The 12,404-nt window shown below is 44.4% G+C and overlaps 1 protein-coding gene across 1 annotated transcript in view; it reads right to left on the reverse strand.

Moving 5' to 3' along the window:
* The window catches only part of ANKH (ANKH inorganic pyrophosphate transport regulator), a 172,382-nt gene extending 160,280 nt beyond the window's left edge, over positions 1-12,102 (reverse strand). Inside the window, exon 1 of the mRNA XM_032135815.2 lies at positions 11,665-12,102. Coding sequence (XP_031991706.1) covers positions 11,665-11,760 — 96 coding nt within the window. The 5' untranslated portion in view covers positions 11,761-12,102. The remainder of the gene's footprint in view (positions 1-11,664) is intronic.
* Between the last annotated feature and the right edge of the window lie 302 nt (positions 12,103-12,404).

The raw sequence follows: 12,404 nt of genomic DNA on the forward strand, positions 1-12,404 counted from the left end.
TCTCCACCTGCTGAAAAGCCACTAAAATACTCAATATTAAGCTATATTTTGTAATAACAAAGAATAAGGTGATAGACACTGTAATAACAATGCACATGTGTCATTTTCATGAGCAGTTACAAAGGCTGGCACAGGAATCAGAACAGTGGTTGACTAGGAAGACTGCAAAGGGGCACTGTGGATGTATCTGATGATGGAAATGTCCCATATCCTCATGGTGTGGATTACACACAGGTATGCATCTGTCATTTGACAAAACTCACAGACCTATACACTTAAGATCTGTACACTTCACTTAGAGCCTAAAGGAAATCAGAGTAAATGTGAATTTTACAAAAGCAAAGGAGATTCTACGGTTCAGCTAGTGAGACTTACTGCCATCCACCACTTTAGGGCCCTTCAGCAGGTCTCTACTATACCTGGAATTAAGCCCAAGCTCCTTGCTATTTGGTGCTGAAACACTGGTTTGTCTAGGAGAGGCTGGGAAACACGTGGTGGACTAACTACCTACAATGCTAGGAAATCTGCCCACGTTTAGGAGACGGCCCAATAGGCGTGAGCCCCAGGTGGTGGAATACCTCAGCGTGGGGGTAGAAATGAGGTACAACCGGCTGCACGCCAGGCTCCAGGCCAGGTGTCTTCTCAGGTGATGCAAGGCTGCATCCAAAACCATCCCAAAGAAACAAGGTCTCTCTCCAGAAGGCAGTGAGGGAGGGACATTCGAACACAGAAACCTGCAGAGGAGGAGGGTAACGTCTTGACTCCCTTGTCAGGCTTGCTGCAAGCTGTCTTTCCAGTCACTGTGGCTTTGGACTTGGCTAGAACCACAAAGAGCTGAAAGTTACTGCCTCCTTATTAAGTGTGGTTATTTGTTACTCTCCTCTGTGCAGTTTGCCTTTATAAAATGTCAAGTTTAGGCCACACATGGTGGGAGGCCTCAGTGTCCTAGCCACGGTGAATTTCCTCTAAACCATTTAAAGCACTAAGAAGTCAGAGAATTTTTTGTTGTTGTTATTTACTGTTTTATATTCTCCACACTACTATTCCCCTCTATTAAAATGCAAGACTCAGTGGCCATTTGATCTCCGGGTGGTTCACGGGGCAGCATAAAAAAGCATACAAACTTCTTATCACCTTAAAAACAGTTTTGGAAACACAAAGCAGCCCCAGCTAAGTCAAATGGCAAATTAGAAAACGGCAGGCAGAAACTCAAATACTCTCCTCCACTTAAACGTTATATATATTTTTATTTTATTAATTTATTTTGAGATGGAGTCTCGCTGTGATGCCCAGGCTAGAGTGCTGTGATGCCCAGGATGGAGTGCACTGGCACAATCTCAGCTCACTGCAACCTCCACCTCCCGGGTTCAAGTGATTCTCCTGCCTCAGCCTCCCAAGTAGCTGGGACTACAGGCGCCCACCATCACACCCAGCTAATTTTTGTGTTTTTAGTGGAGACGGAGTTTCACCATGTTGGTCAGGCTGGCCTTGAACTCCTGAGCTCAAGTGATCTGCCCACCTCGGCCTCCCAAAGTGCTGGCAGGCATGAGCCACCATGCCCGGCCTATATATATTTTTTAAGTGAAGCAAGGGTTCTGAAAAGCTTACTGATGTGGACTCACTATAATTTGAATGAAAGGCAGTAACCTGAAGCAACTAGTTCTCACAACATAAATGCTCGCATAGGATGACTGAACCTCCAACACTCCAAGCACATAATGTTCCTCTTTGGGTCACGCATAGAATAAGCCACCTTTCCTTCTCAGGTCCTCGGAAGCTAATAACCACAAAGCTGACCTCTGCCCCTCCTGTTTCCTGGTTCATCTGGCTCACTAGGAAAAGCCTCATTAACCTGTCAGCAGACATTCTGCTTTCCAGCCATTTAATCAGGATGATGAAATGTCCTAAGAAGCCTCAACCTCACTTTTGAAGTCATCTTTGAAACTCCCTATCTGGGGACTCGGCTCTGTTTTTGGATTTCTCCCCAGCCTGGAGCCAGAGGTCCTCAATGGCATATTTCTGCCCAGGTGAGATAGCCTGGTGGGCGTGGTGTGTGGCAGTGCCTGTCACCTCCTCATGCTCCAGAGTACAGAGCCGCATACGTACAGCCCCTCCTCTGTCCCCCAGGCTGGGGACAGTGACGTCAGCCCATCTTATTGAGGAGAGTGTAGATTCGTATCGACAACCCACCTTTCAGTGCCTCTGGAAAATGTCATTACTGATCTAAAAACCAGCTAGGACCTGAGAACTAACTTAAACCAAAATATCCTCTCCCTAACTAGAGACAAAGCTGGTCAGTCTGTCCCTGACAGTCTGAACCAGATGTAGACTGTCTTTTGATAACATTTTATCTAGAGGAATAAATATTGTCCCCAACCTTTGCCCTGACAAATAACCAAGTTACTTTCCTTCCCTGGATGGACTTTAAGAGCATTTTTGGGGCTGAGCATGGTAGCTCACACCTGTAATCCCAGCACTTTGGGAGGCCAAGGCAGGTGGATCACTTGAGGTCAGGAGTTTGAGACCAGCCTGGCCAACATGGTGAAACCCCATCTCTACTAAAAATATGGAAATCAGCTGGGCATGGTGGCGCATGCCTCTAATCCCAGCTACTCAGGAGGCTGAGGCAGGGAAATCGCTTGAACCCGGGAGGCGGACGTTGCAGTGAGCTGAGACCAGGCCACTGCACTCCAGCCTGGGCAACAAGAGCGAAACTCTGTCTCAAACAACAAAAACAAAAAGAAAAACAAAAGAGTATTTTTGGTATGAAGAAGCAACTACATAGAAGAAACAGTAAATTCTGATGAATAAACCTTCTAGTTGACTGAAATCCCTCCTAAATCTTTTCTCTGTAACTTTAAGCTCATGTGTTCTCACAGCATCATGACTGGTATTTGATTGTTGAAACAGGAACTGAAAGATCCCAAAGTCATGGAAAACAAATCAACCAACAAACAAAAACAACACCTGGGCTGATACGGCTTGATATGAAACCTGCTCATTGACCTATCTTGCAATTCTATCTTCATCTTTTGCAGACCAGAGCTCTCCACATTCCCCAGCAGAGCATTTAGAGAGGAAAGGCAGGAGGTGAGAACATCCATATGAGAACTATGTCCAAACATCTTGCTGTTTCATGACCACAGACTTACTGCTCTGCTGCAATTACCGAGCACCTCGTTGTGTGTCATAATAAACTCTGCTGTGTAATTAGACATTTTGCTCTGTGCTGCTCTGTTTGCAAAGGTGTTTCACGTGTGTTTTCTTAACCAGGATCTAAACAATTTGAGGGCAGGGGCTGAGTCGAATACGGCCATGCTTCCTTGCCTTTTCAAAAATCACTTCACTGCCATTGGCCCTAGAATCTCTCTAGAACAGACACAAAATGACAGCAGGAAAACGAGTGTCACGACGTATAAATGCTTTTCCCAAAGGAAGCCACCAAAGTTACTCCTTCATTTTTCTTGGAATTCTAGTGAATTTTAGTTGCCTGGGCCCAGAGCAACTCCACAGAAGAACATTAAAAAGCAAGAACTCAATAAATATTAGCTATGTTTATGGTGTTTTGTTATCATTAAGTGGTTACACGGGCATACTGCACAGCAAGAAGAGGAAACTGAGTCCTTAGTAACCAGTTACTGAAACCAGTAGCAATTGATTACTACTAACCAGTTGACTGGCAACTGGTTAGTATTAAAACGATAAAAGCAGGCACACGGCCTATAAAAAATTTTTTTAAACCCTACCACACACCTAAGAGTCTCAAGAAGGCCACAACACTGCTGGTCATGCAGAGCTCAGGACTGGCCAAGGTCAGCTCCCACTGGTTGGTGCCAATCCGTTGGTTAAGTATTTTGAATCTCATGTGACTGCCCGGCACAACAGACACAGCCTCCAAAGATGCTACGTTATGCTTTGCCATATGATACTCATTTAATAAGGTAGATAAATGTGCAGTATAGGCTAGACTTCCAACAACACTAGTTCTCATACTAAAAAAAGAGGAAAAACCCAGTGACTTCCACTGTGAAGTATTAGGTTCAGTTATGAAGCAAATTCACTCATGTGGATTGCTCAGACCCAGGTAACGCTGTAGAAAACTGGATATTTCTCTATCGCATCTCTACAGAAACTAATAGAGCCACAGGTGTTCAAAAATTACCTGATTTTTTCTTTTTTTAATGTAGACACCACCCACGTCACTCTGGTATGCTATATCAGGAGCTTAACGAGGTTTATTTACTCACACAAGGCAGTAAAGGAATGGTTCTCCACCCATGCTCTCTCCTCCTCCCACCTATCACACAAGACAGTAAAGGAATGGTTCTCCACCCATGCTCTCTCCTCCTCCCACCTAACATAACCTGGTCCATTGCCTCAAACCAAACATGGAAACCATATTATTCACTGCTAATATAAAACTGAGCTTGTCTCATCTAAAAAGTGGTTTCCATAAACGGTATCACACTGTACCCTTTAAAAACTGTATTTAGGCTGGATGTGGTGGCTCGTGCCTGTAATCCCAACAGTTTGGGAAGCTGAGCTGGGAGGATTGCTTAAGCCCAGGAGTTCGAGACCAGCCTGGGCAACATCACAAGACCCCATCTCTACAAAAATAAAAAAAATTAGGCAGGCATGGTTCCATATGCCTGGAATCCCAGCTACTCAGAAGTTGAGGCTGGAGGATGCCTTTAGCCCAGGAATTTGAGGCTGCAGTAAGCTGTGTTTGCACCACTGTTCTCCAGCCTGGGCCACACAGTGAGACTTGTCTCAAAACAAAATAAAAACTGCTTTTAAAGAATTTGATCTATTACTAGGAAGAGATTTAAATATTGTTTCTGTACGACGGATATGCTTGGAAGTATTTAGATAGAGTAGTATCTAGGATGGTCATCAAACCGCCTCAATAAATAAATGAATGAGTAAATGCGTAAACAAACCAATCTCAGGATTATACCTCTGTGGCTCTAGAAACAACCCGCTTACCTAAGTCATCCTAAGAGACGTATTTTAAATGCAGATGGACATCTAAAGAAAACTGGGAAACACAGCAGGGAAGTAAGTACCAATTGGACTAAGGAGGTCACAGTGTCCTTGACTAAATATGGACTGTAAGAAAGGCATGACCTCATTTTCTATGTATGAACTGGAAACTGAAATAGGCACCAAATTATGCCAGGCATAAAGCCCAAGGCAGTCAGAGAAAACACATTATCTACTTAATACACAAAGATGTTCACTGAAACTTTATATTGCAAAAACAAACAAACCTGTGTTTAACAATAAGGTAATACATGCAAAAGGAATTACAACATGCTCTCATAACCACATATTATGCTGCAATTTAAAATCATACTTAAACACTTTTAAGTAGTTTAGGGAAAATGCTTCTGTGTTTTGTGAAACATACACACATACACACACGTACCATTTTATATATATAATGTGTATATACACACACACACCACTTTTTATATGTGTGTATATATAACATATACACACACACACTTACCCCACACACACACATACCCCACATACACATATATTTCCTCAATTATGTTATAAAAATAAATTGGCGGCCAGGCGTGGTGGCTCACACCTGTAATCCCAGCACTTTGGGAGGCTGAGGCAGGAGGATGACCTGAGGTCAGGAATTCGACACCAGCCTGACCAACATGGAGAAACCCCGTCACTACTAAAAATATAAAATTAGCCAGGCATGGTGGCGCATGCCTGTAATCCCAGCTACTTGGGAGACTGAGGCAGGAGAATCACTCGAATCCGGGAGGCGGAGGTCGCGGTGAGCTGAGATCACACCATTGCACTCCAGCCTGGGTAACAAGAACAAAACTCCGTCTCAAAAAAAAATAATAATAATAATAATGAATAAAATAAAATAATAAATTGGCAGGAGATACCCAAATTGTTAAAGAAATTTTAGGAGTGAAATTAGACGTAATTTTTCACATTTAAAAAATATTTACCAAACTTTAAACAATTAGCTGATATTACTTCTATTTATAATCAGGAAAAATAATTATGTTGAAATTTCTTCTGTTACTATAGAATAGACTGGAGGGGTAAAAGTCTCCCTCACAGTGACTCAGAGCCTTAGCTTGAGATTTCCATTCTTTCTTTAAGCACTTTGGGAAGTGGATCTTTCAACAGATCCCTGTCATGTTCCTTAAGGCAAGCTCTTAGGCACTGTCAAAGGAGGTCCTCTCCATTGCTCAGTGACTTTGGATGAAGAGTCTCTTCCCTGTTGGAGCCAGTGCCATAAACCACATCTGTCCTTTTTGTTCCTATTCCTCCTAATCGAATGAAACACTTTTGTTATACTTTGGGAGGAGGTGTGGAGAGGGTGCACTTCTCCAAGCTATTTTTCCTGGGCTTCTCTTTTTGTCCATCTTCTGATATTAATAATGTGGAACCCTCTTATACTGTGGAAGCCTAACTCTAGGTTTCCTAAATAGAAAGGGCTGAAGATATATGAACACTCCTATTACACATCTTACTCCAGGAATTGTCACAATTCATGTGCAAAACTCTCCATTCACAGATAAACAGCTCTGGTCTTTAAATTATCATATTAGACCCAACCAAATTCAGTGAATCATACAAGGCAATTTGAAATATCTAAAGTATTTGAAAGGCATTGAGGTATTCAGCATGGTCTCAGCTCACTGCAACCTCCGCCTCCCAGGTTCAAAATATTCTCCTGCCTCAGCCTCCCAAGTAGCTGGGATTACAGGTGCCTGCCAGCATGCCCCGCTAATTTTGTATTTTTAGTAGAGACAGGGTTTCTCCATGTTGGCCAGGCTGCTCTCGAACTCCTGACCTCAGGTGATCTGCCTGCCTTGGCCTCCCAAAGTGCTGGAATTACAGGCCCGAGCCACCGCGCCCGGCACCATTTCTCCTTTGAGCATGAAAGAGTAGATTACCTGGCCCTAGGCAGAACACATTTCTTAAGTGAGAACAATTTCAACTTTCTTTTCTCCTTCAAGGTCTTCACAGCAGCGTTGCCCTTAATATTTTAAGTAATACTGAGTACCTTATAAAAAGCTCACTAATTTGTTCTATGTCATTTGGTGAATTTGGCTTTTAAGGAAATTGGGGACTTTGAACCAAATTTAAACAGAATAACAATTCTTTGGACATGGTGAGATCAAATGGACATTTGCAGATACTTTAAAAGAAATATATTTTTTAAAAACTATCTCAATATGCTCCTTTCCTTAGCAATCTGTATTGTTCTAATAATAAAGACCAAGTGACTTCTAAATAACTTTATTGTGAGGTATCAGTTGTTTCTTTTATCCCCCGCCTTGACCAAAAGCTATGCCAATCTTGTTAAAATAAGATACAGTGTTGACTTAATTATCTGGGTAATTGAGCTTTTTTTAAAATGAACTTCTTGGTCATAATATCTCTTTCCTGGAAGCCATCCTTTTAATCATCCTACATCTGTTGAGTTTGTAAAATTCAATATACAGGCCAGATGTGGTGGCTCATGTTTTGGAAGGCCAAGGTAGGTGGATCATGTGAGCTCAGGAGTTCAAGACCAGCCTGGGCAACATGGGGAAACCCTGTCTCTACAAAAAATACAAAAATTAGCCAGGGGTGGTGGTGCACGCCTGTAGTCCCCACTACTCGGGAGACTGAGGCAGGAGAATTGCTTGAGCCTGCGAAATGGTAGCTACATTGAGCCAAGATCACACCACTGTACTCCAGCCTGGGCAACAAGCGAGACTCAGTCTCAAAAAAAAAAAAAAAAAGAAAATTCAATATACGACAGCTAAGATTAAATTTAGATCTAGTCTGGGAATCAGAAAAGCTAGAACTTATTCCTAAATTTATAAGGGCCAGGTGGGTATGGGCTTGAACCTTAGCTCTGCCATTTACTACCCGTGTCATCTTGAACAAGTACCTTAACAAGCGTAGGCCTCTCATTCTTTCCTCATATATATCATATGCTGAGATATAGGCACATACTAGGTGCTCAATCAATGGAAGTGATTAATACTTTTGATTCTCAATCTGTAAAAATTGAGATAAAATAATTCTAGATATACAATGATCGTAAAGTATTTTATATACCTATAGGGCTCTATAATACAAACGTTATTTCAGTTTCTGCAAAAGATGTGTTCCCATTTTCTATGGTGCCTATGTTGAATATTAAAAGCAGATCATTTTATTCCATAGAGTTTTTTTTTAGTATAAAATTCAACCTCTCCCCCTCACCACCTCAAATTACTGCCACTACCAAAATTGAAAAAATGTGATAATAGGTTTTGCTAGTTTTGTTAGAGGAAATAGTCCATAAGATTTGGTTTCCTCCCTGACTGAGCTATAAAATGACTAAGAAATCTATATACAACAGGTAATGTTCATGGAGAATATCAGAAGTTTCTGGAGAGACTGTTACAGGCTCTTTCCTAGCCCCTCCACACACACTGGCTCTGGGGTCATTAACAGGTAATTCCTTTACATGGTCACATATGTGCAGCTTATTTAACTTTCAGTGGAATCTTGTACATAGCTGGATTTCCATTTCAAAAGATCTGTATATGTTTTTTAAAGAAACCATAAACTGTGATATTTATCATCATAAAACACCCCACCTAAGAAACATTTAACATATTTTGCTATTGTTTTGTTCTTGACAAGCCAGGAACTTAAAAGCTCATGAGAGGTTTTATTTTTTAATTTTGCATTTCTTTTTTTTTTTTTTTTTTAGACGGAGTCTTGCTCTGTCGCCCAGGCTGGAGGGTGCAGTGGTAGAGTCTCGATGTACTGCAACCTCTGCCTCTTGGGGTTCAATGCAATTCTCCTACCTCAGCCTCCTGAGTAGCTAGGATTACAGGCATGCAATACCATGCCTGGCTAATTTTTTGTTTGTTTGTATTTCTTAGTAGAGATAGAATTTCATCATGTTGGCCAGGCTGGTCTTGAACTCCTGACCTCAAGTGATCCATCCACCTTGCCTCCCAAAGTGCTGAGATTACAGGTGTGAGCTATAGCGCCTGGACTCTTTTTTTTTTTTTTTTTAATAGAGATGAGGTTTCACTATGTTGCCCAGGCTGGTTTTGAACTCCTAAGCTCAAGCGATCCTCCCACCTTAGCCTAAGCAATCCTCTAGCCTAAGCCTCCCAAAGTGCTAGGATTGTCCTCCCGAAGTGATACAATCATAGGCATGAGCCACCTTGCCCGGCCTAATTTTGCATTTCTTAATCATCTCAAAAGCACGTGAACCTGAGGCTGCATTGACCTTTGTACTCCCGTGCTACCTCTCCATCTTAGGATTTGTAAATCGCTGACAAATAAGCCATCATTCACTCCCAGCAAGGTGTAATACACCTGCCCACTCAGCGGCAGTACCTACATGTGTCCATCTGTCTAGAACTCCATATAAACTCAAGGGCTGCATATTTTCAGCTAACGTAGACCCACTTTTGCAAACTGGTTCATTTCTCCTCCTCTTTACTGTGCTTCAGAAGAATTGGGGTAAAATGTTCTTCTATTCATCACCCACACATACCAGGCCACTCTTCAGCTCCCACTGTAATTCTTTCCCTCCAGTTTAATGCTGAGAAAGAGTAAGTCAGTCTCACTCTCTCTCACCCTGCAGCATTTTGCAAAACAATTATCATCTGACACCAGAAGGCAAAGCAAGGTTTGGAAAACCTATCAATTTCTTCCCCCCATTTCTCCACCCTTAACTCTGTGATAAAATATCTCCGCCCTCCAGGCAGCCTATAACCTCATACTCTGGTGTTTTGGGGAAAGGGACCTCAAATGACACTTGTTGATAACATTTTGCTTCTCTGCAAAAACACAACTCCATTAAGTACTTTGCTTACATCAGCCATGATAATCAGGTTAGCAATGTTTTAAGGATGAGTTAGAATTATTAGACCCGCGAGGATAAACCATCTGGATAGTTGTCTCTTATGTTTAACCTCCCTTTTGTGAGTTCAGGAGATTCTTTTTCTTACACTAAAATCAAACCTAGTTATGTCAGCCTTTCATTAAACCAATGCAAAAGGGAGGCAATATTGTGGTATGCGTCAGGTGGTTTAATGATGACACAGACTACTCTTATTTCCACTAGTTATCTCTATATGATTCTTACATGCACACAAACACACGCCAGTTCAGATGAGCAGCGTGGGCTTTCTAACAACCTTTGGGGCAGCTCCAAGAAGGTAAGCCTTAAAATAGGAAAGGCTAGAGTGAATATACAGCATTTGACTCATCTAAAATGGGCAATGTAGTAAATTCGTGTCTAAAAGCTTTTCTACAGATTGTAGGAAGTGTTCAAAGTCACCAGTTACTATAGAAAGAAGGGAAGGTGGGCGGGTACAGGGTGGAGCAGGGAAGGAGAAGCCCTTGGGGTACCCTTGTGAGGCACTGGCAGGGCACAGTGGCAACGGAAGAGACAAGATTTTATCAAAGGACATTGGTTGGCTCGGTAAACAAAGGTCTCTAGAGAATATGCCATATTGTGAACACCTATCACCAACAAAATTCAAAGTAAAAAGTAGCTTACAATGTGGGCTACATATTAGGGAGCTTATAGAGTTGCAATTATTCAAAAGTTTTGAGAACAGAAAGACAAATCCAAACAGATATTCGTCAAACGAAGGAGTCACACAAATCTCCGGTTTGTAACTGCCTCCTGAAAGCTGTTTGGCTTTTACAATGAGTACTGCATCAAAATAAGTGCATATTCTATATAAATATCCGTTTAAGTCTCTTGACTTGAAAGAAGAAAGACTGTACCACAATACAGGAGTGCCGCTAGTCACACGCTCTGGCCACTTGGGACACCTGCCCATCAGGGTGGCATGTCACTGCCTCCCCATCACCAAATCCTCTCTCCGGCCTCAGAACGCAGCTGCATCCCGCTGGTGGCCCTGCCAAAACGGTCCCCACATGCAAAGTGCAGGGTGCCAATGCCCCATCGCTGGAGAGCCTGCAGCGCTAGATTTGCAATGACGCCACATGGAGAAAACGTGAAAAGAAACAAGGACGAGAAGGCGACACCAAACAAAAATGTGCTCCCCTTCTTTAGTGGTCCATGAAAAAAAAAGAAAGAAAAAGAAAAGAAAAGAAAAAAAAAAAAAAAAGAAATCCCAAACTAGAAATGGTCAAGACTGGCTTATCAGGACACATTCGGGATACCCCTAATCCTTACCTGGGCTACGAAACAAATGTTTAAAAATAGAAGTACCAGGGAAATCAACTTGGACGCATTATAAAACAGAATCTCCCCACCGTCACCATTACCACCAGCCATGGGTAAATAAAAACCCAGCACTTAAGCTACTAGAAACTACATTTTAATTACAGAGCTGAGGTTTACATAATAGCAAATTACATAATACTGCCGTGCACTGAAAACCCTTCCATAGGTGAAGCTTCACACCATCCAGTCTTTTTAACATTTTCCAGAGAGAGCTGGAAAAGTCTGCTGAATAATTGAGGGGAGGGAGGGAGGGAATGGGGTGCTGGAAAAGTCACCCTTGACAAGCTGCACACCCGACCAAATGTTTCAGGATAAAGAGGGACTCGGAGCAGGTGACTCCCCTCCGCCCCCGTGTCCGGGCGTGTAAGGCCAAGGCAGGGCGAGCGGGCGCGGGGCGCGGGGCCGGGGCTTACCTGCTCCCCGAAGTCGATGGCTATGTTGGTGATGCCCAGGGGCACCAAGAACCGGATCAGGGGCCAGTAGTGCGTGAGCGCCGGGAATTTCACCATAGTCCCCGCCGTGGGCTGACCCCACACACATCTGCTGCCGCGAGGGGACTCTGCGGGGAGGCGAGGGGCGACGGGGCGACGGGGCGACGGGGCGAGCGGGGCGCGGGCCGACAGAGGCCGCGGGCGGCGGGGCCTCGGGCGCGGCGGCGGCTCCTCCTCGCAGCTGCGGCGCCTTCTCCGAGTGCGGCTGCTCTAGCAGGGGATCCGCAAGCTCAAGTCCATCCCTGCTGCCCTCCCACACAACAAAGATCTGCCGGGAAAAAAAGGAGGGACGGCGGCGGCGGCGGCGGCGGCGGCAGCAGAAGGTTCTGCTGACAGCGGCTCCATTATAAGCGCTCTGGGGCCCGGAAATAAATACCCCCCCCCCCCGGAGGAAACAGGGCGGGCCGGAGGCGGAACACCCACGCTGGGGAGGGGCCGGGGACCCCCCCCGCCTGCGCTCGGCGCGGCCGCGGGGGGCGCTGCGCACGCTCGGGCCGTGGGGCCGGCGCCTCCGGGGCGCTGGGCGGGACTCGCCGCGGAGCCTCGGCCGGCCCGGGGACGGCGGCGCTGAGGGCGCGGCGGGGACGGTCTGGGGGCTTGGGGGCGCCGGTAGGGGGCGAGGGAAGGGGGCCGCCTGGAGGCCCCGGGGTGCCCTGGCTCGC

The sequence above is a fragment of the Hylobates moloch genome, unplaced genomic scaffold, assembly GCF_009828535.3.
Source record: "Hylobates moloch isolate HMO894 unplaced genomic scaffold, HMol_V3 SCAFFOLD_17, whole genome shotgun sequence".
Taxonomy (NCBI): domain Eukaryota; kingdom Metazoa; phylum Chordata; class Mammalia; order Primates; family Hylobatidae; genus Hylobates; species Hylobates moloch.